Source organism: Nilaparvata lugens, chromosome 14 (genome assembly GCF_014356525.2).
Source record: "Nilaparvata lugens isolate BPH chromosome 14, ASM1435652v1, whole genome shotgun sequence".
In the NCBI taxonomy this organism is placed as follows: Eukaryota; Metazoa; Arthropoda; class Insecta; order Hemiptera; family Delphacidae; genus Nilaparvata; species Nilaparvata lugens.
In genome coordinates, this window is record NC_052517.1 from 19359797 (window position 1) to 19387306 (window position 27510).

The 27510-nt window shown below is 34.8% G+C and overlaps 2 protein-coding genes across 4 annotated transcripts in view; both read left to right on the forward strand.

The window, feature by feature from the left end:
• LOC111054146 overlaps positions 1-6233 on the forward strand; it is a 156607-nt gene extending 150374 nt beyond the window's left edge. Inside the window, 3 exon segments of the mRNA XM_039441196.1 lie at positions 1909-2065; positions 3566-3921; positions 6024-6233. Coding sequence (XP_039297130.1) covers positions 1909-2065; positions 3566-3921; positions 6024-6107 — 597 coding nt within the window. The 3' untranslated portion in view covers positions 6108-6233.
• A 1616-nt stretch (positions 6234-7849) lies between these two features.
• On the forward strand, positions 7850-27440 carry LOC111053965. 3 transcript variants are annotated; one of them, XM_039441001.1, is made up of 9 exons: positions 7850-8093; positions 8841-8944; positions 10492-11992; positions 12173-14478; positions 16888-17023; positions 18694-18789; positions 23411-23539; positions 25169-25285; positions 26161-27440. In XM_039441001.1, exons 2-9 carry the CDS (start codon positions 8849-8851, stop codon positions 26355-26357), a joined length of 4578 nt encoding a protein of 1525 aa, XP_039296935.1. In that variant the 5' UTR covers positions 7850-8093; positions 8841-8848; the 3' UTR covers positions 26358-27440. The 3 variants fall into 3 exon arrangements, with proteins under 3 accessions (XP_039296935.1, XP_039296933.1, XP_039296934.1); XM_039440999.1 differs by having other exon boundaries at positions 10492-14478; XM_039441000.1 differs by having other exon boundaries at positions 8841-8938; positions 10492-14478.
• Positions 27441-27510: the final 70 nt, after the last annotated feature.

Consider the following 27510-nt stretch of genomic DNA (forward strand, 5'->3'; position numbering starts at 1 on the left):
TTTGCAGACGATGCAGTTTTAATTTTTCATGAAGAAAACTGGGCTAGCACATATGACTCAGCTGCTAGGGGACTGGGAGAAGTAAAAAAATGGCTTGATAGAAGAAAACTGACTCTGAATTTGTCCAAAACAAAATACATCTCTTTTTCCTTGAATATACAGAATCAGCCAGTTAATATGTCACTTGTTTTGCATTCTCCAAATTGTCTTAGTCATGTAGATTTAGGGTGTTCAGTTAATTGTAATAAAATAGAGAAGGTTAGCAGTATCAGATATCTTGGAGTAATGGTTGATCAGCATTTAAAGTGGGATGTACATTTGTCGCAGCTTACTACACGATCTAGAAAACTTATTTATTTGTGAAATTACGTTCTGTTTTGCCTATGAAAGTCATGAAGATGGTGTATTATGCACTGGCACAGTCATTGCTCCAATATGGTATTGTGGGTTGGGGTGGTGCATATACAAATGTTCTAAAACCAGTAAAAACAATACAAAATTTAATATTAAAAATTATTCTGAAAAAGAATAGAATGTATTCAACAAGATTGGCTTTTTTGGAATTTTCAGTTCTACCGATTAGACAGATATACCTGAAACGCATCATATTATATTATAAGAAGCTATCACTTTTTCATTTCATTAATAGAACGGATTGTGCTATTACAAGACGGGAGGAGTCAGGTCTGGTTACTGTTCCTAGATTATTGACTACTGCTGGTCAGCGTAGCTTCATATATTTATCTCCATTATTTTTTAATATTCTTCCAAGTAATTTGAGAGGTTTACTCGCCCAAAAAAACTTTGGACTACATTTGAAAAAGTATCTGGTTAGCTCTCATGGCTGGGATAGTGCCGAGAATTTCTGGATTACATTAGTATAGTAATTATTCCAATTGAATAGATTTCATTTTTGTACCACATCTTATATCATGTTATACACTGGGCTAGGCAATATCAGGTCATTATTATAATTTATTATAATTTACAAATTTTGTTGCATTCTAACACATATTGTATGTAAATATATTGATCTATTATAGCATCACTGATTTATCTTGTTTATTTAAAGGATTTGATTTTAGTTGTTAATTTATATACTGTAATGTTAATTAATAATAAGTAGTCATATCGGCTGCTCCTTCCCCAAGCTCGAGCTTGCTCTTTTGGGGAAGTAGTTCCTTATGTTTATTTGTATTTCCTATTGATTCATTTTGTTGTTATATTTCTGAATTGTGAATTATTGTAATGCTTTTTCAAGGAATAAATAAATAAATAAATAAATAAATAAATAAATAAAATAATTATGTATCTAGTTTAATTAAATATGTTTTTAAACTTTTTAAACTGTCAATAAATGATCATTTCTATAAGATGATATGAATTATTTTGTAGTTTTGATACCGATCAATAGAATACAATGATACTATCATAACCTCAATAACATTGTATGATTTATAGTAGCATAACCTTAAAATTTTGCTTTCAAATTTCCAAATTAACATTATTATTTTTTTTTTGGTGTGGCGAAAAATAGCGTTCGCAACACGGGCAAAAATGTTTTTCCGGCTCTCAATCTTTTCTAGTCCTCGGCCTACGGCCTCGGACTTGAAAACCGATTTCGAGCCGGAAAAGTCTCATTTTCGGCCCTAGGTGCGAAATATACTATTCTTGACAAATATACAGTTAAATTGATGAGATATACTGTCAGTATGAGCTGTTTGGGTGGCAAGGCTGAGATCTGGCAACCCTATTCTCCTATCCTTCTACACTGCAATTATAACCTGGACCTCACTATAGAGTTCCTTCAATGTTAACTAAACACTTGATCTAGGAATAGGTGGCCATAACAGCTATTAATTGAGTGTTGTTTTAATAGTAATTAAATCATAAATGTGTGTTTTGTAGGCTAGGGCAGTGAAGACCCTATATGGCATAGATGCAGACAAGGCCTACACCAAGAATGACTTCAAGCAGTTGCAAGGAGATGCCGATCTAAGGAAACAGGTCAAACTTTCCAAAACTACTCTGGGAAATTGTCTTCCTTTGGCCATTGAGACTAATGGTAAGATACTGTTCATTCATTCACTACTATTCATTATTCACGAGGTCTTAGGTTGCACTGTAATATTGGGTGGCTCGTTGGAGTAATAATAATCAACAGAACCCTAGTTCGAATCTCGACCGGGGCAAAAGTTTTTGACCACAGAACAATCACATAGATACGGCCACCCTGTCTTTCGGAGGAGGTGATAAGCCGTCGCCCCGTCTACCTACTAGTAGTTCTGTGAACAGTAGACCTCGCGCTCAGTAAGTTACATTGACCTGTTGTTATGTTTTCTCAAAAATTGATAAATAATTTATCAATTTAAAATGTCTAGAAAAAATCCTAAATAAACATAGAGCTTTCTATCCTATCGTACCGTGACGTGTCGTCCCGGAATGTGAGTCTGAGCGCTGTTATCAGGTCTGGCTGCAACTGTCTACGACGTTGATGGAAAGATACATTTTCAAGATGTTCGATGTTTTTGAACGGGTAGTATTATAGTCCACTAGACAGCTGATTTATGATGAATAATTCTATAGTCTGATTTTTACTCCAATATTGGCGTATGAAGGAGGCTCCTTTTTCCTTATATATTATCCTTGAAATGCAAAATTTCCTAAAACCTTGTACTAAACTTATATACGTCGACGCGCAATTTAAAAAGGAACATACCTGTCAAATTTCATGAAAATCTATTACCGCGTTTCGCCATAAATGCGCAACATATAAACATTTAAACATTAAGAGAAATGCCAAACCGTCGACTTGAATCTTAGACCTCACTTCGCTCGGTCAAAAAAGTAGTCGTCATCTCTCATCATCATCCATCTCACTTATTACCCACGCACAAGCCTAAGAGCTTATGTGGGCATTACCCTCAGTATTATTATTACGAATAAAAGAGTGTGAATTGCTTTTTGAAAAGTGAAAGTAACCACCTTCATTTTGATTCGGACAGTATAGTATAAATTGGAAATGGGGCAGGTTTTGGGCATGAGCCTGTCCTGTGGGAAGGTCCTGTCGTGCTGACTGTAAAAATGCCTCATGTTGCTTGGCCCTTACTGTCGATATTGAAAGATATAACATTTTAGTATGTAGCAGCATATCTTAAAATCTCTCTATTCTATCTTATTATACCTGAGCCGCCTGCCTTGAAAACCTTAGGCCATATCCTTTTAATTAGAATATTAAGTTTGTTTTTTGATCCTGCAAAATTATTTCTTTAATATGTGAATATCTCATATTTTAGTGATGATATTTCTTCAATGTTTGGTTTTCAAGCATCTAAATTTAAAATTCTACTTTGTGAAAATAATTGAGGAAAATTTTGTGAAGTGAACAACTATAAGACTTGACCTATTTAGGACTATGTGTAACCTTATCTAAATTTGGAAGAGGCAAGGTTACCTTATTTTCTCTCTTATCATTTTGGTGATGTACTTACTGTATGAATCAATAAAGAATAAATTACACTTGTATTGAAATCTCCAATAATATTCCAACTGGTTATGTCTACAGGTACGATATTCACGGCGCGCAAACTGGACACCAGTGGCGGGGCACAGAACGTGCGCAAGTTCCTGAACGTGTTTGCACGTCGTGTTGCAGCAAGCGCACAGCCGTTGCCATGCCAACGCTGCGAATGTGTCAGTGATGCAGGGGGTGTGGCCTACTATGGAGGAGGCGGGATGATGGGCGTGGCTTACGGTGGCGGGGGAGGAGCTTACGGTGGAATGGGCGGCGCCTATGGTGGTGTGGGAGGAGAGATGGGTGTGCCTTCGTTTGACTGCTACTCGTGTGATACGCCCAGTCCGTTTGCTGGTGGTGCAGGGTCTTCGTCACCTCTCAGCTCGTTTCATAGTGTTAGCACTTTTGTGAGTACTTTATAATATTTATTCAGTACAATTACAAATCATACTATAGATATGAAACTCAAAGGATAATATGAGAGCTTTCATACAAGCAATAGTTGCCATGATGGATGAGAGAGGGCCTGTGCTATGAAATTTGTTTGTATTCAATAGCTTCCTAGAGACTCTTTTCAGAGTTTAGGAATTGTCAGAAGTTATAACACTCATACGGTAACATAGAAAATGAGAAGAATATCCCACAAAAGAACCCTCTCTAACACACAAACTCTGCCATGGTATAGAACACTCCAACCATCAATATGCTCTTCAAATCCTTTTCAAAAACATGGACATCATCACAATTTTTAAAACTAGTTGGAACCTTTATAATAAATTTAAGGCCCATATTTGTTGGGCTTTTTTTTCAAAAAGAGCTGTTCTATGATACAGTGAAGCATAGTCTCCTCTATGGCTCTATTTTTTGTATTGTATCTATGTGTATCAGCATTTCTAGACCCATGGGACGGCATTAGAGCTTTCATATGGGCAATAGTTACTCTACTGAATGAAACACATGGGACAACATTAGAGCTTTCATACGGGCTATAGTTGCTCTACTGAATGAAGCACATTGGAAACTATGAGACCTTACATACCTACGGGATGAAAGCAACAGGCCTAGCCCAAAACTGATCTATTCCCGAATTTCATAAAAATACTGAAATTTCCTACAGATTGATAGTGTTAAATTGTATGGCAAAAATGAACAAACTATGATTTTTAATTTATGAAACAAATAAACTAAGATAGGAATTGATATTATACTCTTTATAATGACTGGGATATGTTTTACAGTACAGCGTTTCTGTATTTATCTTGTAGGTTGTGATATTACCGCTATATACAGGGGTGGTGTTCTATGGCCTGGTTTGCTTAGGTCACCAGTCTTGGTCGCCAGTGGGACACCAATAGGCTATGGGACACCACTGGTGTGAATCAATAGGCTATGGGACACCACTGGTGTGAAGCAATAGGCTATGGGACACCACTGGTGTGAAGCAATAGGCTATGGGACACCACTGGTGTGAAGCAATAGGCTATGGGACACCACTGGTGTGAAGCAATAGGCTATGGGACACCACTGGTGTGAAGCAATACACTATGGGACACCACTGGTGTGAAGCAATAGGCTATGAGACACCACTGGTGTGAAGCAATAGGCTATGGGACACCACTGGTGTGAAGCAATAGGCTATGGGACACCACTGGTGTGAAGCAATAGGCTATGGGACACCACTGGTGTGAAGCAATAGGCTATGGGACACCACTGGTGCGAAGCATTAGGCTATGGGACACCACTGGTGTGAAGCAATAGGCTATGGGACACCACTGGTGTGAAGCAATAGGCTATGGGACACCAGTGGGTTAGACATCAGCCGGCCGTAAAATTATGATGTCTCTGGTTTATAATAAACTCAATAAGCACTAGTACCCGAAAAAATACAGATGGAAATAGCTGTTCCCGGGCTGGCAAATAATTTTTTTATAGTAGCGCTCATCGAATTTCCATCTATCTGTTCACCCTGTTGTCAATATTTGCAGTAGCAGAAGTCTTCGCGGGGATTTATAGCATTTAATTGGGATTTTCGTTCAATCATATTATCCTGCCCATGGGAATTAGATTAAATTAATTATATTTCACTGTACCGGTTACTGACTAGTATGTGATACTAGTATGTGAGAATCCATCTTTATTCTTTATTGATTGATACAATAAGTACATATTGTCATCAAAATGATAGGGAGAGAAGAAATAAAGTAACCTTGTGCTATTCCTCTCCCAAATTTAGATAAGGTTACACTTAGTCCCAAATAGGTTGAGTCTTGTAGTTGTTCACTCCACAACATTTTCAGACCTTAATTATTTTCACACCTCTCTCCGGTCTTCTTATTTCAAAGTAGTATGAGGGTGTAGTAAATTCAATTCCATTCATAGAATAATTTTTGGGTCTGTCTCTATGCATTTCCTGTATTAATATGGCTTTTGATTGGCAACTTATTCATTGACTTATGCAATTTTTCCATTTATTGGCAATTTATTGATTGATTTATGTAATTTTCTTCAGGGCTTCCGAAACAATTTCACTGAAACATTCCTGCAATCTTTGTCCAGTGATGGAGAGGACATGGATTTCGAGGATGGCATTTAGAACTTTCTTTTTAAATATTTTAAAAACTTACCAAGTTTATTGCTCAAGTTTGTTGTATATACCGTAATGTTACATGAGGTTTCTATTGCTTGTAATTTTTATTAAATATATTATTTATAAAAACGTGTACATTCAGGACTACTTTATTTTTTATTTGTAAAATAATACCATAGTACCCTTGTTTGTCATTAGACAAAGCAGGTAAGTCTATAATTTTCAATTCTGCACCTGGAGTCCAAAAATATACCGTAAGTAGATAGTATGTGTTAGATCTTTAATAATATAATAAAGGAAAGAATTGGATTTGAAAATAGAAAATTCACGAATGACTCATCATCACGTATCAACTACTCAACTGATTAACTTAGAATTTTGCTTATAGATTCTTAATTTACCGAGGATGGCTATAGGCCCATTTTAAATTGTTCAAGATTTCACAGTCAGACAAGTTTTCAATTAGACCGACCCTTAGGGAGCCCGGCTCCGTTACCTACTAGTTTTTAATCAAGTGTTTTCAAAGTATAAGTGGTTATTGAATGTTCAATTTAAAAAAAACTAGTACAGTAGCCTACCCTTGTAATATTTTCAAATTCAAAACAATTTGCAGTTTAGAAAATGGTTAATATTTTAAATTATAGTCTTGTATAAGAGAGAAATATGAATAAATATAAAATAAGTTGAAAAAGTCCAAAGAACTGGATAGAACTGCAAGTTTAGAGCCTAAACCGACATAATAAACATACATTTAAATCCTATTTATATTCTTGAAGAAAATAATAAGTTTTCTTATTAACTTTTCTTGAGTTTTTAACTTTATAATATTATTTATTTTTCCCTCTATTAGTGGGTCTAGTTGTTTATTCTGAAGTATTTTGGATGTATTTATCCATTTAAATGATTAAAAAGCACTGAACAGTTTATTGCAGGGCGATTTGTGAGTTTGTATCTCTCATAATTTACCGCTCTTCTTCAATATCAAAAGGAAACGATAGTGAGGTATCGAATAGATGGATGGGCAAAATATAGCATCCCTGAAAATCATACGGTGACGTAGAGGCAAACTAAAAAAAAAACAAAGTAACTTGTCCTGAAATTCAAGCTTACAGCTTTAAAATGATCAAGAATTTCAAAAAATGACAGCATATTTATTATGTAAAAGCAATAATTCAACTCCTTCGCCCATTTTTTACGGGTAAAACTCTCCAGATTTTATTATCTTTCAGGTTATGCTTAAATTTATACAGTTTGACTATACGTTGGCTTATGATATTCGAGGATGCGATATTTCAATCCCCATATTGGTATCAGCAGTCGATTGTACAGTATTGACAATCGATGAATCAATAGATAATAGATAAAAAATTAATAATCGAGGTATTAATATTTGATGAATCAAATCGATGTATCAATAGATCTATCGGTTCAAATATATCAAAATTGAATAATCGATCATCGATATAATCAAATTATATCGAAAATATTCTAGAGTAAAATTTGAACGTATTTACCAAGTTTTCAATGGAAAACTACATCACAACATAAATTTTCACGATGAATCTTATGATTTTTGCCATTCTTGATTTCAAACCTCGTTTTTTAATAGATGAGTCATGAAAAAATTGTATATCAATAATATCGATAGGCAAGTATCGATGATGCAATAGTGACTGATCGGTATTTACATTATCGGAATTAAAATATCAACACTTGACATTGATGTTGATTTATCGACATTCTGTTTTCGATTTTCAAGTTCGTTTTGTTGTTCGTACGCAAAGATTTGGAGGTTAAAATTGGGATTTTCCTGTTTTTTGATGAAATTAGATAAGAAGTTAATCTTTTTAGAATAAAAAATACGGGCTTGTGCATTCTCTGTCTATTTTCAATCGATTTACAACCTATTCCATCTTAAAATACGAATAATTCTTCAGTACAGTAGCTATGTCATGCTGGAAACATATTTCTAGATTTAAATTATTTTAATAGGTAAGTTCATAAAATAAGATTTAGGTCTCTATCAGATATGCACATTACACATGTTTTCAATTATATAAATATTTTTCAAGCTGATATTTGGCTTAAAAATGTTTTAATTGAAGTTCAAATTTAAGCCTTTTGTGGGCTAAATAGTCGTCTATGAGAAAGCTCTGTAACTCAGCTATTATTGGAGATATCGACTTAATTTTTTTTTCAATTAAAGAGGATTTTCTTATTTATAATTTGCAATTTAAGTTTTACAAATTACCTACACTTTTGACTATTGAAATGATCAATCTACTGAGAATGTAAACATAACCTCAAAAATAAAAAAGTTTTATTATTTATAATCTAGGGATTTTTTTTCGAAAATCATATCCATTGTATCAGTTTCCCTTCCCAGTAACAATATTTTCAATTTAATTAATTCTTCTATGCGATTACCATGTTCGAACGATTACCTTACTAACCTGTTAAGATTTTTTAGTTTTGTATTGTTCTATTCTCATTGCTTCAGTTCAGTTCTCAAAAGTCAGTACTTACAAACTCAATAACCAATTATTTTACTTTACAAGAATTCAACAGTTTAGTTTAGTTTTTTCTTTGCCATTCTATAAACTGGGGAATTGCCAAGTTAGTGAAATTAGTGCTTCACCCATAATTTATGGTGTTGTGGGGTAACCAAAGTATGATCAGCTTATCAGAGCGCTTGTTCCACAAAAGAACTATCGTATAATTTTCTATTTTATTTTTTAGAAGGAAGCATGGAGTTATCTTGGCCTTCCAGTGAGGGATTGTTTGAAAAACAACTGAACAATCTACCGTGCTCTGTATTCAATACCAGTAAGAATGTTGTAAGTATAAAACAAATTTTAACCACAATAAACTTGTAATACAAGTATGGTATTGTAAAATTCTGCTATAGTAAGGTCCACGTTATAATGGCAGTTTTTGATTAGCAATGGACCTCACTATTATTATGTTTCTTCGATAGAAGGTGTTCAAGCTGTACTCATCAGCTGTTTGTTGGCGTGATGACAACATCTTCTATATTCTAAAGTGAGGTTAAATTCGGTGTGGAGTTGAAAAAGGATAGAGATATCTGCTTTGTCCAATTACAGACAAGGATAGCAACACCAATGTTAATCAGGTGCGGACCTTATAACGTGGACCTCACTGAAGAACTCAAATATTATTCCAATACTTGTTGAATACTAATTTTGTGATGAAGAAATTTTTGTGATTAACTTTTTGTATCGTTTGCAGTTTACCGCAGGCATTAGCCAATGTGAGGAAACCTCTTCATACTATTTCACATACCTATTTTTGTACACTGCATGCATGTAAACGAAGAAGAAAAATTCAATATAAATTTCATTGTAGCTAAACTTGAAATTTGAAGTAGCGGTACTCGACTACTAGTATAAATTCTGCTGCTTTCGTAATTAGTTTTAGCATAGAGAAACAATAGCGTAAGTAGATATCCCATGGTATAGGGAGTTTTAAACTTTTACTGTTATCTCAAGCCGATTACTGCTGATTATTGTCGATTTTTACTGTTTTGTTGGGGTGAGAGTGTATGAACGGCACAATATGAGAGACTACCAGCGTCACACAGCTTCACAGGAAAGAACTATGTGGACTATAGGCTTGAGATAACAGTAAAAGTTACGACATAAACTCCCTATACCATGGGATATCTACTTACGCTATTGTTTCTCTATGGTTTTAGTTTACCAGAGATTGATAATGGTGTAACAACCGAAACCGGTCTTTCTAATTTTAATAAAATCTATGGTTTTTGACAATTGTTCAGTATTTTTAAAATTCGACTGAGTCACTGTCAATATTGTAGAACCGTTCCATAATGAAGCTAGTAGTTCTGTAAACAGTAGACCTCACGCAGTATTCTCATCCACAAGTACCTGATTGAAACTATAGACCTTATGGAAATACAGCAATAGAATGGCTTCTCTACACATCTGTGTAATCACTTGTCAGCTGATTTATGATGAATAATAATAATTCTATAGTCAGATTTTTACTCTAATATTGGCGTATGAAGGAGGCTCCTTTTTCTTTTTATATTATCCTTGAAATGCAAAATTTCCAAAAACCTTGTGTATATATATATATATATATATATACGTCGACGCGCAATTAAAAAAACGAACATACCTGCCAAATTTCATGAAAATCTATTACCGCGTTTCGCCGTAAATGCGCAACATATAAACATTTAAACATTCAAACATCAAGAGAAATGCCAAACCGTCGACTTGAATCTTAGACCTCACTTCGCTCGGTCAAAAATAACAGTCAAACCGTGTAGAATTTGACAACATATATGTGTTTTTATTTCATTCGTTTAGTATTTTTATTTAATAAAAATTGTAATAATTTCCAGGCAACAACCAGTCGACCAATACCAGCCAAGAAAGCTGTCCAAGAGAAGCCACAATGCCAGCCCTGCAGAAAAAAGCTGCCGTCAAAATACTACACCAAACTCTACAACAAAATATGGCAGGAAATGGAGGATATGATGGAGGAAGAGAAACGGCTCAGCATGATGTTGGACTCGCAGAGCTTCGAGCAGAACTCTCCCCGTCTCCGCAAATCACAACAAAGTGTGTCGTCGTGCCTGATACAGAGTTCACAGCGTTGCCAGGACGTTAACGGAGGCAACGGATTGAACTTGAAACAGAATCGTTGCAAGGGTGTTCCTCTCGACAACAGAGCAAATCAAAGTGTATCATCTTGTTTGATACAGAATCGTTGCAAGAGCGTTCCTCTCGACAACGGAAAGTGCTGCATCTGTAAACCTGTGTACTGCTCTTGTAATCCCGTGAAGTGTACTTGTAAACCGGGGAAAATAAGGGACAGTGGAGGTAATTTTGCAGGGGAAATTAGGGACAGCGGAGAGAATTTTGCAGGGGAAATCAGGGACAGTGGAGGGAATTTTGCAGGGAAAATTAGGGACAGTGGAGGGAATTTTGCAGGGGAAATCAGGGACAGTGAAAGGAATTTTGCTGGTGAAATCAGGGACAGTAAAGGGAATTTTGCAGCAAGTTGTAGCAAAGAGAAGAAGGGTGAACAAAAAAATGTTTTGGATAAGCAACAGCGGGTGAGGAATAGAAACAGAAACTACTTGAAAGAAGGAGAAGAAGCTGGGGTTTTGGAGGAGAATAGAAAGAAAGACTGGTTGAGAGAAGGAAGAGAAGATAAGAAGGGAGAAATAGCGGGGAAGCAACAGGTGTTGAAGAATAGAGACAAAGACGAAGAGCAGGAGAAGAGGATGGAGGAAGAAGACAAAGAAGAAGAAGAAGAAGAGTATTTTTGGTGTGGAGCCAGTTTATACGTGTTTGTAGAAGAGGTAGACAGTAGAAAAAGAGCGAATACAAGGGAAATGATGGCCCATAAAGTGAAATCCAATAGGAGACACATAAATAGAATGAAAGAGTATCTAAGGATGATTACTGGAGATCCAGTTGAACTAGAAGAGGACGAAAAAGGAGGAGAACAAGAAATAGAAGTGGAGAAAATAGATGTGGAAAACTGGTTGAAACAGGTTTCACCTGAGAGTCAAGTGGACGCTTGGGTGAGTACTGTAGTCGCTGAGGACTGTTTGGATTGTATTTTTCCGCTACCACAATGGAAACGTTATGAATGGGATAGTAACGACATTGACGACTCTAGTGATTATGAGGAAGAAAATTGGGTTTCTGGAACACAATTTAGAAATAACACTTTTTCCAAAAATTGCTCAAATAAGGCCCAAGGATCTGGTGGGAATGATGTGGTGAATTCTAGTACACAAGGCAGTGATTCGGAGAATTATAAAAAAATTTATGGAAATATAGTAGGATCTAGTGCACAGGACAGTAATTTAAAAAGTGCTCAAAATTTTGGTGGAAAAGATGTGATAAATTCTAGTACTCAGGACAAAGTTTCAAAAGATTCTCGAAATCCTGATGGAAAAGATTTGATAAATTCTAGTAAACAAGGTAGTGATTCGAAAAGTACTCAACATTTTGGTGGAAATGACGTAGTAAATTCTAGTGTACACGTCTGTAGTTCGAAAAATTCTGGTGGAAACAATGTGATAAATTCTATTTTACAGGACAGTGAATCAAAAAGAGCTCGAAATTCTTGTGGCAATGTTGTAAACCCTAGCAAAAATGGCAGTAATTCTAAAAATTCTAATTCAAATGTTGTAGAAATTCATGAATCTTCTTCTACGGGATCATTCTATCTAGAAATCAGTTGTGGCGAAGTCTCAACAAGTGACAAAAATGTTGTGAAAAATTTGAAATGTTCGTCCTCAGAGGGAGACTGCTTTTCCGACAATGCTCAGTGGTTGGAAAATTCTCAGAATTCGAGTAGCATTGAGCCTGATATCAGAGGGGGAAATTTTCGGAAAAAATTGGATAAAATCTGTGGTAATTTGAGGAAAAGCAGTGAAAATTTGGGTGGACGTTTTTGTAGAAGTAAAGTGGATGCTGTGGATGAAGATGATACAGATTCTACAAATTTTGAGGAGAAAATTGAGGAATTGACTGGAAATAGAATAAGTTCTTGTGATTCTACAGAAAACCAAGGAAATTCTAGTCATAACAATAGAGCTCTATCAGGAAAACGTGGAGATTCCGTTTGTAAAGCTGCTGCAGGCTCGAGAAAACCCCAAAGAAATTATTGTGATGGAACCAACAAAAATGTAGTCACAACCAACAACAATTTAGTAGGAAACCTACAAAAAAATTTAGTGAAAAACAACAAAAGTTTAGCAGTAAACCTTGAAAAAACTGGTGAAGCGATTCCCAATTTATTAGTTCTTAAAGTTGGTTCACAGGAAGTTAAAAAGTTGAAGAATGTTCTAGTAGATAACAATTTTAGAGAAATTAATGCACAAACAATTTCAAGAACGACTGAAAACTTGAGAAATTCTCATGACGAGTTTTTCGATAATTCTTTTGACATGTTCTTGGATTCAATTGATGATCAATTGACAGAAAATCGCCAAAAGTCTGTTGAAGAAAAGTTTGTTGAAAATTCCAATGAAATGTCACAGGAAAAATATAAAAATCACAGAAATTCTGTTAACGAAAATAATGTTGACAAGTGTAATGAAATTCCAATGAAAAAAATTGAGAAATCAACACAAAATCACAGAAACTCTGTTGACGAAATTTTTGTTGATAATTCCAGTGGAATAGTTATGAAAAAAATTGATAAATCAAAACAAAATTCAAGTGAGAAAGATGTGGAAGATAATCCCAATGCCAAAAACATGGCTAATACTCGGAAAAGTTTTGAGAAGTCCAGTGGAGGTGATGTAGAAAATTGTGTAACTAGTGAGAAAAATTGTAAATCCACTGTAGAAAATTTTAAAAGTTTTGGACATTCTGTGAGAAATTGCGTCGTTATTTTGGAAAAATTGGAAATTTGTTTAGACTCTAGAATCGGCAACAGGACGACTCGTAAGGTTATTGAAGCATCCTGTCAAAATTCAGACAAGAAGCGAAAAAGTTGTGTTTTAGACGAAAATTTGTGTACAAACGACGAAAATTTTGTGAAAAAACGGTGCATGGCCAGTGAAAACGATACCAGTAATGGCAACCAAAAATTAATGGAAAACAGTGGTAAGAACGATTTACAGCATAATCCTAAAAAACTTCTACAGTCCAAGTCAAGACTACTTGTAAAGAATGTTTCAGAAAATTTGGGTGATGGATTTAAAGATGGACAGTTGAAGAAAAAATTGAGAATCTGTATTGAGACGCCGAAAATTGCTGGGAGAAAAAGTCTGGAAGAGATAGAGCATGAAATGAAAGTTTTCTATGGGATTTTGAAAGATTCCAATCAAAAACAGGTGGTTTGTGATAATGTGAAAAAATCTAAACAAAAACAGCTGATCTCTGATATTGTGGAAAAGTCTAATGAAAAACAGCAAAAGATCTGCGACCATTTGATAAAGTCTGATAGAAAACAGCTGATTTGTTACAGTGTGGATGAAACCAAAAAGAAACAGCTAATCTCTCACAGTGTGGATAAATCTAATCAAAAACAGCTGAACTCTGATAATGCGGAAAAATCGAATGTAAAACAGCATAATATCTGCGACCATACAAAAAATTCTGATAAGAAACAGATGACTAGTGACAGTGTGGAAAAATCTAATCAAAAACAGCTGATTGTTAACAGGCCGGGAATTTCTGGTGAGGATCAGCTGATTTCTGGTAGTAAGCAAGACTATAGCTACAGTATTCCCTCTATAACTAAACATATTTCAACAAAGATAATAATTGATAATTCATTATCCATAACAGCGACATCTGGTGACGTGAAAACAAACTACATTCGACTGAAGGACAAATTAGCGGCTGATGAAAATGATGTAAGTAAATTGTTTCAAATTTCTTCAAACATTTAGGCTCAACTCACACTTAGGCGACTCAGGTGGAGAAGAGACTGGACTCTAGTGGAGAGCATGACTGTGTTTCCAAATGGTGACACTCAGACCAGTCGATTCTAGTCTCCTTTGGAAACACATGCTCTCCACTAGAGTCCAGTCTCGTCTCCACCTGAGTCGCCTAAGTCTGAGTTGAGTTGAACCTAATTAGCTTCAAATCTATTAAATGCACTAAAGTCGCGGTCTGACAATTTCATACCTGGACCGATTTCCCCTTTCACAGAGCATCAGAACGCTACTATAGTGAGGTCCACGTTATAATGGCAGTGGAGAAAGATAGGAGAACAACGTTACCGATCCTCTGTCTTGTCAATGCCTTCTATAGACGGTAGCTGATACAGATTTATTGATGTAATTAACTGTTCATTCTCGTTTAAAATGGCCAATCATATTTTATTAAGCAAGAAATTATATTTTTCAACAATTTCATAATTAAGATGAAAAATGTTTTTAATTAATAATGAATTCTACATTGTTAAAAGACGATCTGGCAACAGAACAAAGCGAGAAAGAGATAGCGCTATCTGCTTTGTTGAATGATAGACAAGGATAGTGTCACCTGGTCATATGGGACATATATATGAATCATATATTTATCTCATATTGATCAGGATTTTAGAGTTTTAATTTAGAAAAGTTTAATGAACAGTGTTTTTGTCTTTGAACAATCTTTGTCATCGACAGAAAGATTGTTTATTTCATTTGTTGTCAAAATTAATGTAGCTTCTCTTTTGTTTTTAATAACAAACGTGCCGCTTGTGCGACAGATAAAAATATGTACTGAAATGGCTTTCATGTTTGGCATTGACTGAGTTATATTTAATACCCAAAATTTTACTTTTGGTCAGAGGGTGGTGTGTGAGCTCGTTCGATAGGACTGTGAGTAAGTCCGGCTGTTCTGGTGAAGGGGATAGATTTTGTTCTTGTTTTATAATACAGTTTTCCTGTCACAGTTCGGGCAGTTTAAAGAGAATTGTATTATTAAATAGGAAGGGATCTGAACCCACTTCATTAGATCAGTTTTTTGATTTTTAATTAATAATTAACGTCGTGTTTCAACCAGTGGATGCCAAAGTGGGAAGCCATTTTCATAAAGGTAGGTGACTACTGAGTCATTGTTCATAAATTTTTCATTAACCACAACAATTGAAACCTCACTAGCAGCAAAACGAGTAGCCCTTGAAATATTCATCTGATTATTATTATTTCTAATTATAATTCTAATTGTGTACAAATAATTTATTGTTTTGTTTTAAATATCAAAAACCTGTACGATCTTTTCTTGTTTTCCATTTTCCCACCCTTACATATTCGGTGAAGGCACATATTGCTTACAATAGCAACACCATTGCTAATCAAACACTGCCATTATAACGTGGACCTCACTATAGAACGATATACCCCTTTCACATAGCATCAAAACGCTACTATAATGTGAGGTCCACTGTAGTATTATTGAAGTTATTCACAAGAAATGATAACATCTATATGTTTATACCATGTTTAACTTTATTAAGTAATCGCTCTCTCTCTAGGCCTAGCGGCGTCCCAACCACCCAAAGTGCTAGAGTGGTAGAACCCCACCGAAAATCCGGGTTCCTTTATATCCATTATCCTCCATATTCTACATCTTCACCCCTCACCAAGCCCTAATATCCTCCCACTTGTACCTTTCAAATTTTCACTTCCCTGTGAATTCTGCCCATCCAATAAATTAGCCTACATTATTTCCATCAATTGTATCAATTTCCACTAATATTTTTCACTATGTATTGTATTTAAATTTGGAAGTGTTATTTTTGTTCGTTTTGTTCAATTTTAATTTTATTCAGCTGTTGTAGCTATGGTGAAAGTGATATTTTCGAGCTCAAAATTTAAGTGATTTTATTCTATATTTTGTGAATATTTGAAGTTTGGTTTTTGTTTCAACAGAAGTTTCATTATCAATTTATCTATTTTGAAATTCTTTGTTTTATTCTGATTCATAGTTTCAGATTGAAGATTTGGTGTTGAAATTGAAGTGAACATAACCTACATAATATTTGGACGATTTGTGACAAAATCAGGAAATTGAAGAAGTTTTGGGCAATAGCCTGTTTTTTCTTTTCCGACTATTGTATTGTTCGCTCTATCTAATAAATAAATAAATAAATAAGTGTTTGCCACTTCTCAGACCTGGCAATGTAAGACAAATTGAATAAATATCAAATATCTCTGTTTTCCAAGTTTAGTGCAATTTTCATGCTTTTTCTTCAATCTTCTATGTACTTTCTCTCTCTTTTTTTGTAGCTTTCCAATAAGTCTCTGACGTAAGTTGTTCGTTTCATTTTTCAGTTTTCAGCAAAAAATCCAAAATCCAGTTTGGGTGCAGATCAGACAAGAAGAGTGAAGCATCCTCTCTCTCTTACAAAACGGCTCAGAAAATCAACGTCTACATTAACTAATAGCAACCGGCAACTTATCAATGAATGTAAGTTGTTCTCAATATTTTATTAATGAAAATAGAATTACTATAGTGAGGTCCACGTTATAATGGCAGTGTTTGATTAGCAATGGTATTGCTATCCTTGTCCATCATTCAACAAAGCGGTTAGTGCTATCTCTTTCTCGCTTTGTTCTGTTGCCAGATCGTCTTTTAACAATGTAGAATTGATAATTAATTAACAACTTATTTCATCTTAATTATGAGAATTCATTATGGAATTATTGAAAAATATGTTTTCCTGACGAATAAAATATAATAGATTTTTTCAAACGAGAATGAACAGTAGATATTACATCAATAAACCTGTATCAGCTACCGTCTATAGAAGGCATTGCCAAGACAGAGGATCGGCAAAGTTGTACTTCTATCTTCTCCACTGCCATTATAACGTGGACCTCACTATAGAACTACTACACTCTCAAATTACTACACAGCTAAGAAGCCGAATTAAGCTAGACTCTCAGATTATATTCTTAATCTATTATTTTCAAAGGGTACTACAATTCTATTTTTATAAATGAAGATAAGTAGTCTAGCCCTGATTTCATACATTTTAACTAGATTCCTAGATATCAGTATCAGCATAGAGAAAATATAGCCTGAGAAGATAAAGGACCACCATGTTCCAAATTTCTTCTCCGATTACTGTCGACTACTGTCTATGATTAGTGTGTTGGGAGTGTAAGAAGGGCACAGTATGAGAGACTACCAGCGTCACATAGCTTCACCAAAAACAACTACTAGGACTATCGGCTTCAGTTAACACTCACATTTGCAACATAGACACCCTATACACTGTCTATTATTAGTGTGTTGTTGGGAGTGTAAGAGTGTAAGAAGGGCACAGTATGAGAGACTACCAGCGTCACATAGCTTCACCAAAAACAACTACTAGGACTATCGGCTTAAGTTAACACTCACATTTGCAACATAGACACCCTATACACTGTCTATTATTAGTGTGTTGTTGGGAGTGTGAGAGTGTAAGAAGGGCACAGTATGAGAGACTACCAGCGTCACATAGCTTCACCAAAAACAACTACTAGGACTATCGGCTTAAGTTAACACTCACATTTGCAACATAGACACCCTATACACTGTCTATTATTAGTGTGTTGTTGGGAGTGTAAGAGTGTAGGAAGGGCACAGTATGAGATACTACCAGCGTCACATAGCTTCACCAAAAACAACTACTAGGACTATCGGCTTCAGTTAACACTCACATTTGCAACATAACGGTCCTTTACCATGTCTATATTCTCATGCATATAATATATTCCATATTACACAGCAACTATTGCCAGTATGAACACCCCCATAAAATTCTACACATTTTATATTACACAGCAACTATTGTCAGTGTGAACAGACAGTAATCAGCTTGAGTTAACAAAAAATCGGCTTGAAATGATGAATATGTAGGACCTATACCATGGGATATCTTTCTCTATCTATGATACAACACAATGATATTTTATCCCAATTCAAATTACATTTCACCCAAATATCAACCAATAATTCTCCACTTCATACTTTGTCGAATTCATTGAATAGTTAGCTATAGACCTATTGTCAGATATTATGAATTGGTGTATAAGTCAGCATTTATTGTAATCTATTTAAATAAATGTACTATAATTTATCTTATATTACAGGCAACGATAGCGGATTAGACGTTGAAATCGAAATCGTTAAAAGGAAAGTGAAAAAAATGTTTGGCATCATAACTGAGATAAGACCTCCACTACAAGGTGAGTTAAATTAAACTAGTAGTTCTGTGAACAGTAGACCTCGCGCTCAGTAAGTTGCATTGACCTGTTGCTATGTTTTCTCAGAAAATAATAAATAATCTATCAATTTAAAATGTCTAGAAAAAATCCCAAATAACATAGAGCTTTCTGTCCTATCGTACCGTGACGTGTCGTCTCGGAATGTGAGTGTGAGCGCTGTTATCAGGTCTGGCTGCAACTGTCTACAACGTTGATGGAAACATACATTTTCAAGATGTTCGATGTTTTTCAACGGGTAGTATAAATTATAGTCCGCTAAACAGCTGATTTATGATGAATAATTCTATAGTCTGATTTTTACTTTCCGAAAGTATTGCTTTCCGAAAAAAATTAAGGTACTCCAATTTCTAAATTTCTATACGTTTCAAGGTCCCCTGAGTCCAAAAAAGTGGTTTTTGGGTATTGGTCTGTATGTGTGTATGTGTGTGTATATGTGTGTGTGTGTATGTGTGTGTGTGTGTTGTGTGTGTGTGTGTGTGTGTGTGTGTGTGTGTGTGTGTATGAATGTATGTGCGTCTGTGTACACGGTATCTCATCTCCCAGTTAACGGAATGTCTTGAAATTTGGAACGTATAGTCCTTACACTATAAGGATCCGACACGAACAATTTCGTTCAAATGCAATCCAAGGTGGCGGCTAAAATGGCGAAAATGTTGTCATAAACAGGGTTTTTCACGATTTTCTCGAAAACGGCTCCAACGATTTTGATCAATAAAAGAATAAAAGAAAATGGTCGAGCGTGGAGGTGGATAGGAAGAGAAATGAATTGTTAGAGATTGAAAAAATGTACAGACATACTAAAAGCGAAAACTTGAAAAATGAGATTAAATTTAGGAAGAGAGATCTTAATCATAGTATAGAGAGGTGTAGGCAGAGATCATTTGACAATAAAGTTTCTATTTCAAAAAATAAAAATAAATTAGCTTGGAACCTTATAAATTCAGAAGTTGGTAGAATCAAAGTAAATAACCATTCAAATATGTGTGTTGAAGACAATGGAAATCTTCTAAAAGATCCTACTAGCATTAGTAATTGTTTTAATGACTTTTTTGTGACAGCAGTAGATAATTTGTAAGACCGAATATTCCTGATAGGCCTATAAACACATCCAATCATCAAAACTGTGATTCCACTCTTAAATTCAAATTCAACTATATTTCTGAGTCAGACTTGATAAAAATAATAATGTCTTTCGAAAATAAACTTTCCTCAGGGCCGGACGACATCCCAATCACGGTTGTTAAAGCAGTCTTACCTGCAATTATCAAACCCCTGAGTCATTTGATAAACTCATCCTTAATATCTGGACACTTTCCAAATACTTTGAAGATAGCCCGGGTATTTCCTATATTTAAAAAGGGTAATGTCAAGGATCCAGCATGTTTTAGGCCAATATCGATTTTATCTGTTTTCTCAAAGATATTTGAGCGGGTAGTGTATATTCAATTGATGGAATACCTGGAAAAAAATAATTTAATAGACAAGGAGCAGCATGGCTTCCGATCGGGGAAATCCACGGTAACAGCCGGAGTGGATTTCATCGATTCTATCATCAGTGCTATAGACAGGGGAGATAAAACTATAGGTACGTTCTTAGATATGAGCCGCGCTTTCGACAGTGTGAGGCATGATATGTTGATAGACTCATTGAACATCCTGGGAGTGAACGGTAAGGAGCGTATTTGGTTCTCCTCCTATTTGAAAGATAGGCAGCAATTCGTAGAGATTGAACATATAGATGAAACTGAAACGCTGCGCTACAAAAACAAATATCGCTCCAACATTAGACATTTGAATTATGGTGTGCCTCAGGGGACAATATTGGGCCCGCTGTTATTTATCTGTTACATCAAGGGGTTGCCTAGAGTTTTCCAAGAGCAAGCTACTTTGTGTCTCTATGCAGATGACGCTAATGTCATCTTCTCAGGTAATACATTGCAAAGTGTAGAAGAGACATCCGCAACTGACCTTTCTCTTATGAATAAATTTCTCAATGACAGGAACCTTCTTCTAAATGGGGGGAAGTCAGTCGTAATTTCATTTTCGACGAATCAGAGAAAAAATGAAATTTGCCCAAATGTCCTTATTAATAATGAAATGTTGGAATTAGTAAACGGTACACGATTCCTGGGTTTAGAAATCGACAGTAATTTATCCTGGAATAGTCATGTTTGTCAGGTAGTCAAAAAAATCTCCCCTGGGCTGTATGCTTTAAGACAAATGTCAAATAAATGCAGTCTTCCAACCATGAAAACGCTTTATCATTCATTGGTACACTCCCATCTGGCCTATGGTTTATGCATCTACGGAGCCACGACCAAAAGCAATCTTGATAGAATTCTCATTCAACAGAAAAAAGCACTCAGAATAATGATGAATCTAAAAAGAATGGACTCTGTAAAACTAGTTTTTTCGCAGCTTGGCATTCTTACAGTTTACGGACAATATTTATTTGATGTAATCATGTATGTTAGGAATTACCCTGTAGAAGAGCTACGGAATGAGACTCATGGGTACAATACTAGATTTGGGAGGATAACGGAAATACATAGGTTAGAATTTTTTAAGAAAAAGACGCACTACATGGGAAGAAAATACTTCACAATGCTGCCTTTAGAATTACAGGCAATAGAGAACATTAAAAAATTAAGTATAAAACTCAAGGAGTTTTTAATATCATTGTGTCTGTACTCCCTGCAGGAGTTTGCAGATAGCACTTTGCGTTTGTGATTGTTGATTATCGATTTTTGTTTATTTATATAGGAGGTTTAAGACTTACTCTTCTACTACATTTTATGTTTATGTTGTTTGTGTTTTGACGCTGTTCCTAATGTACCTGTACATGTTTATGAATAAAGATTTTTTCAATTCAATTCAATCAAATTCATACCTGAAATAGTCATTGACAAGCTCTATCAACTGCAACAAGTCCTATATCTGTAAAAATTTCAGGAGCTCCGCCCCATCTATGCAAAGTTTGATTTTAGATTCTCAATTATCAGGCTTCAGATACAATTTAAACAAAAAAAAATGAGTGGAAAAGATTCAGCATGAATATCTCTAAAATTGATGTTCAGTAACATTTTTACCTAAAATTGAAAATAAAATCGAAATGCGAGAAAATAAGATTATTTAATTGCAAACTGTTGGCAACTGTTGATTCTATTAAATCATTCACTATGAATAGATAGCAGACTTCGTGTGTCTGCAGCGCTATTGTTCTGTCACCAGCTTTCTCAGATCTTAGAATAGTAGATTTGATATGCGCGGGAACACTAGCGTCAGTTGATCAATTTTTATAACGGCAAGGAAAGTTGTGTGAGTGCGCCACACCAGATTTTTACTCTAATATTGGCATATGAAGGAGGCTCCTTTTTCCTTTTATATTATCCTTGAAATGCAAAATTTCCAAAAACCTTGTATATACGTCAACAAGCAATTTAAAAAGGAATATACCTGTCAAATTTAATGAAAATCTATTACCGCGTTTCGCCGTAAATGCGCAACATATAAACATTCAAACATTAAGAGAAATGCCAAACCATCGACTTGAATCTTAGACCTCACTTCGTTCGGATTACTTTATTTTAATAATAATAATTCTGAGGGTGATGCCCACGTAAGCTATTAGGCTTGTGCGTGGGTAATGAGTGAGAGGGATGATGATGAGAGATGACGACTACTTTTTAGGTAGTCGGGACCGACGGTTTATTGTATCCACCGAAAGACGGGGTGGCCGTATCTATGTGATTGTGCTGTGGTCAAAAACGTTTGCCCCGGTCGAGATTCGAACTCGGGTTCCCTTGATTATTAGACCGGCGCGTTATCATTTACTCCAACGAGCCACACAAATATTATAGTAATGGTTATATTATGTATATACTTAATGGCTCCAATTGAGCCGCCCAATGGCTAGTTTTATTTCACATTCAATTTTATTGTATACTCGTCATTGACGCGCATTATCATTAACACCTCTTAAACTGTCATGTAAACTTGTAGTTCTGTGAACAGTAGACCTCACGCAGTATTCTCATCCACAAGTACCTGATTGAAACTATAGACCTTATGGAAATACAGCAATAGACTGGCTTCTCCACACATCTGTGTAATCACTTGTCAGCTGATTTATGATGAATAATTCTATAGTCAGATTTTTACTCTAATATTGGCGTATGAAGGAGGCTCCTTTTTCCATTTATATTATCCTTGAAATGCAAAATTTCAAAAAACCTTGTATATACGTCGACGCGTAATTAAAAAAGGAATATACCTGTCAAATTTCATGAAAATCTATTACCGCGTTTCGCCGTAGATGCGCAACATATAAACATTCAAACATTTAAACATTAAGAGAAATGCTACACCGTCGATTTGAATCTTAGACCTCACTTCGCTCGGTCAATAAAGTATTACATAAAATTTGTAGTTTAATGTATTGATTTTTCAAATGAAATATATTAAATTCTGATATTTCAATAGAATATTTTTGTTATAGATGATAATTTGTATTTTATTGTGTTGATTTTTTCAAATAAAATATATTAAATTCTGATATTCCAATAAAATATTTTTGTTACAGATGACAATGCGAAAGATGCGATAGTATGGAATTGTGGACGTTGTAAAAAATTTTACAATTACACACAAGTAAAGTTCAAATTTCCAGAATTGAATCTAGTTGCTGAGTGTCCCAAGAAATGCAGACAAGGTTAGTATTGTATCAATTTCATATTTATATAGTGAGGTCCACGTTATAATGGCAGAGTGGAGAAAGATAGGAGAACAGTGTTGATGATTTTCTGCTTTCTATAGAGGATAGCTGATACCTGTATATCTGATGTGATATATACACTGTTAATTCTTGTTTGAAATGATCAATTATATTTCATTCGTCAAGAAAACATATTTTATTTATTTATTTATAAGGTTAGCAAAAAATACAAGAATCGGAAAAGAAAAAACAGGCTATTGCCTAGAACTTCTTCAATTTCCTAATTTAGTTTTAAATTGTCATGTCCATTCGAATTTCTACACCAAATCACAATCTAAAATATAAATTAGAATAAAACAAACAATTTTAAATTTGGATGGATTAATAATAAAAGTTTCTTAAAAACATGGAACAAACTATAAATTCACAAAATAAAGAATAAAAACACTTAAATTTTGAGCTCGAAAATATCACATTTTTCCAATGATTAAATAATATATTCTCATGATTGTTAAAAATGTAACAATTGTCCATCTAGTTATAATAATGTGAAATATTATTTCTTCTATGCGTGGTTTTGAAGCATCTGGATTAAGAAATCTACTTTGTAAAAATAATTAATGACTGGAAATGTTGTGAAGTGAACAACTATAAGACTTAAGCTATTTGGGACTAAGTGTAACTTTATATAAATTTGGGAGAGGAATAGCACAAGGTTACCTTATGTTTTCTCTCCCTATCATTTTGTTTTATGTATTATTTACTTTCATTGCCCTATTACCATAGGTAAGGAAAGTATTGCTTTCCGAAAAAATTAAGGTACCCCAATTTCCAAATTTCTATACGTTTCAAGGTCCCCTGAGTCCAAAAAACTGGTTTTTGGGTATTGGTCTGTATGTGTGTGTGTGTGTATGAGTGTATGTGCGTCTGTGTACACGATATCTCATCTCCCAATTAACGGAATGACTTGAAATTTGGAACTTAAGGTCCTTTCACTATAATGATCCGACACGAACAATTTCGATCAAATGCGATCCAAGATGGCGGCTAAAATGGCGAAAATGTTGTCAAAAACAGGGTTTTTTCGTGATTTTCTCGGAAACGGCTCCAACGATTTTGATCAAATTCATACCTAAAATAGTCATCGATAAGCTCTATCAACTGCCACAAGTCCCATATCTGTAAAAATTTCAGGAGCTCCGCCCCATCAATGCAGATAGATTCTCAATTATCAGGTTTCAGATAGAATTGAGACAAAAAAAATCAAGTGGAGTAGATTGAGCATGAAAATCTCTACAATTAATGTTCAGTAACATTTCACTTAAAATTGGAAATAAGCTTTAAATTAGAGAAAATGTGATTATTCAATTGCAAATTATTGTTGATTCTAATAAATCATTCACTATGAAGAGATAGCAGACCTCATGTGTGTCTCCAGCGTTATTGCCCTGTCACCAGCTGGCTCAAATCTTTGAATAGTAAACTTGAGATGCGCGGGAACACTAGCGTCAGGTGATCAATTTTCATAACGGCAAGGAAAGTTGTGTGAGTGCGCCACACCAGATTTTTTTATTGTATGAATCAATAAAGAATGAAGAATAAAGAATATGGCCATTCTTTTTTCAGCAAATGGTACAAAACACTTGAAAGGCCAGCTGATGTTCGAGTTCCTAATTGAGAACATCTTGGATGAAAAGGTGTATTCATATCTGCTCGCCAACAACGAGGCTGAATCATTCTTCGGTAAGTTGTTGAGGGTGCTGCCCACTCAGGCTGAAGGCTTGTGCCTTTGGGTATTATTAGAACAGTTTTCAATGAAGTCTGATGCATATGATTCGCTTCAATACAGAAAGAGACAGACTATATTTATTGTTTATAAAATGATTTGAAGAGAAAAATATGGTCCAACGTTGAGCAGCTCTTAATCTCCCGAATTCAGATAGGACCAGCAAGTAACCCGTGCTTTGCACCGGGGAAAATTGTGTTTTAAAATGCAATCCTTTCAGTTGCAAAAAACAGAAATAGAAAAATTATTTATTATTTTGCCAAAACTACGTGCATAATCTTCATCAGAGTTTAAAATTCTCAGAAAAAGAAAATGATTGATGTAAGGGTAGGCATTTCTGACCGTGAATTAGGAGGTACCGGATTCGATTCCTGGGCTAACAAATAATTTTTGAATAGCAGTGCTCATTGAATTTCTATCTAGCTGTTTACCCTGTTGTCAATATTTAATTTGCAGTAGCAGAAGTCTTTGGGGTGATTTACAGCGTTTAATTTGGATTTCGTTTAATAATAGTTGAAATAAAATGAGTTTGATTGGTCTCGAACCCAGAACCTTTCATACATGAGTCAGGTACCAATTTCGCCACGCAATCTCTTGGAGAAAGCTCTGTTTAGTTGGGATTTTATAGTTGCTTGAACTTTGAATCATAGATTGAATAAATTTGTTTCAATTATCGAATTAATCTTTATGTAAAATTGCAAGTTTATTAGTTGATTATGATGCGACAATCCTGTATTTCTCATCGCATACATGTATCCTTCCTTTATATAGCCTTCAACATGTGCGAATAATTAAATATTGATGAGATAATGTCCGTTGTTGTCGTTGTCAGGTTGCTCAGCGTTCGCCTACTGGAGCCGGGACACTGTCAGAGTGGAGCTACGTCAATGCATCGAACGTCTCCTGATTGGGCGGCAAAAAGGCCTCATCAGCAATTTCTTTGTAGATGAAAACGCCTTCGACGAGCAAGGCCGTCAGTTTATTGTCAACGTTGTACGCATGCGCGAGAAATCATCGGAGACCAATTAGATATTTTTAAGCAAGATAGACACGTTAAACTGTTGGCCGCGGCTGAACAGAAAAGGTTAGGGAGGTGAGGCAGAGCCGTCGAAACGTAGATGCACTGGTTGAAGAAGTTGTAGTTCTTTGGAGTTGTTTTGCTTTTTTATTTAGTTTTATTTATTTATTTCAAATATTAAACATGCATGTAAGAACTCATGGACAAAGGCTGTGAAATAGAAGATAGTCTACCTATTCTGACAGGTAGAAGCGAATTTCACCAAAGTGGCTCAAAAAAGAAAATATTTGTCATTAATTAGCTATGAAAGTCATTTGTTGTCGAATATTGTTACTATTATTTAACATTGTACAATATTTTAAAGTAGGACGTATTTTTTAAGTATTATCATAGAGAAACAATAGCATAAATAGATATCCCATGGTATAGGGCGTTTTTGTCGCAACTTTTACTGTTATCTCAAGCCGATTACTGTTGATTATTGTCGATTTTTACTGTCTTGTTGGGGTTAGAGTGTATGAACGGCACAATATGAGAGACTACCAGCGTCACACAGCTTCACGGGAAAGAATTACATAGACTATCGGCTTGAGATAACAGTAGAAGTTGCAACATAAACGCCCTATACCATGGGATATCTACTTAAGCTATTGTTTCTCTATGGTATTATTGAGCATGTAATTTTGTAAGTATTTTACTTTATTTTTCAGTGAGGGCTGTTTTATATTTTTTTAGTTATAAATCTACAAGTTTTAGCTGCATTGATAGAGGAATCTGGTTACCAACTAGTCCTTGAGGAATTTTAATTTATTACCATAACTTAAATAAGTTAAATAAATATTTATCAGTGTGATTGATTAAAGTTTTTCAATTTGATTTATTTTCTCATTGAAATAATTATTTTTAATTTGTATTTATGAGTTGAATGCTAGTTTCTCTAGTTAATAATGGATAATTGGAATAATATTCTTGTTAATGTTATCAAGAGTGAGTGATCGATTATTTCTATTTAATTTATGATATCAGGTTTATTTATTTTATGAGAACTTGTAATAATAATTTTCAGTTATGTGACATTAAAGTTTGGTTTTTAATTCTTTTGAACTGTTCATTTAGCTCTATTTTCCTGTTACATTTCTTAGTTATTTCATAATCGATTGGTGA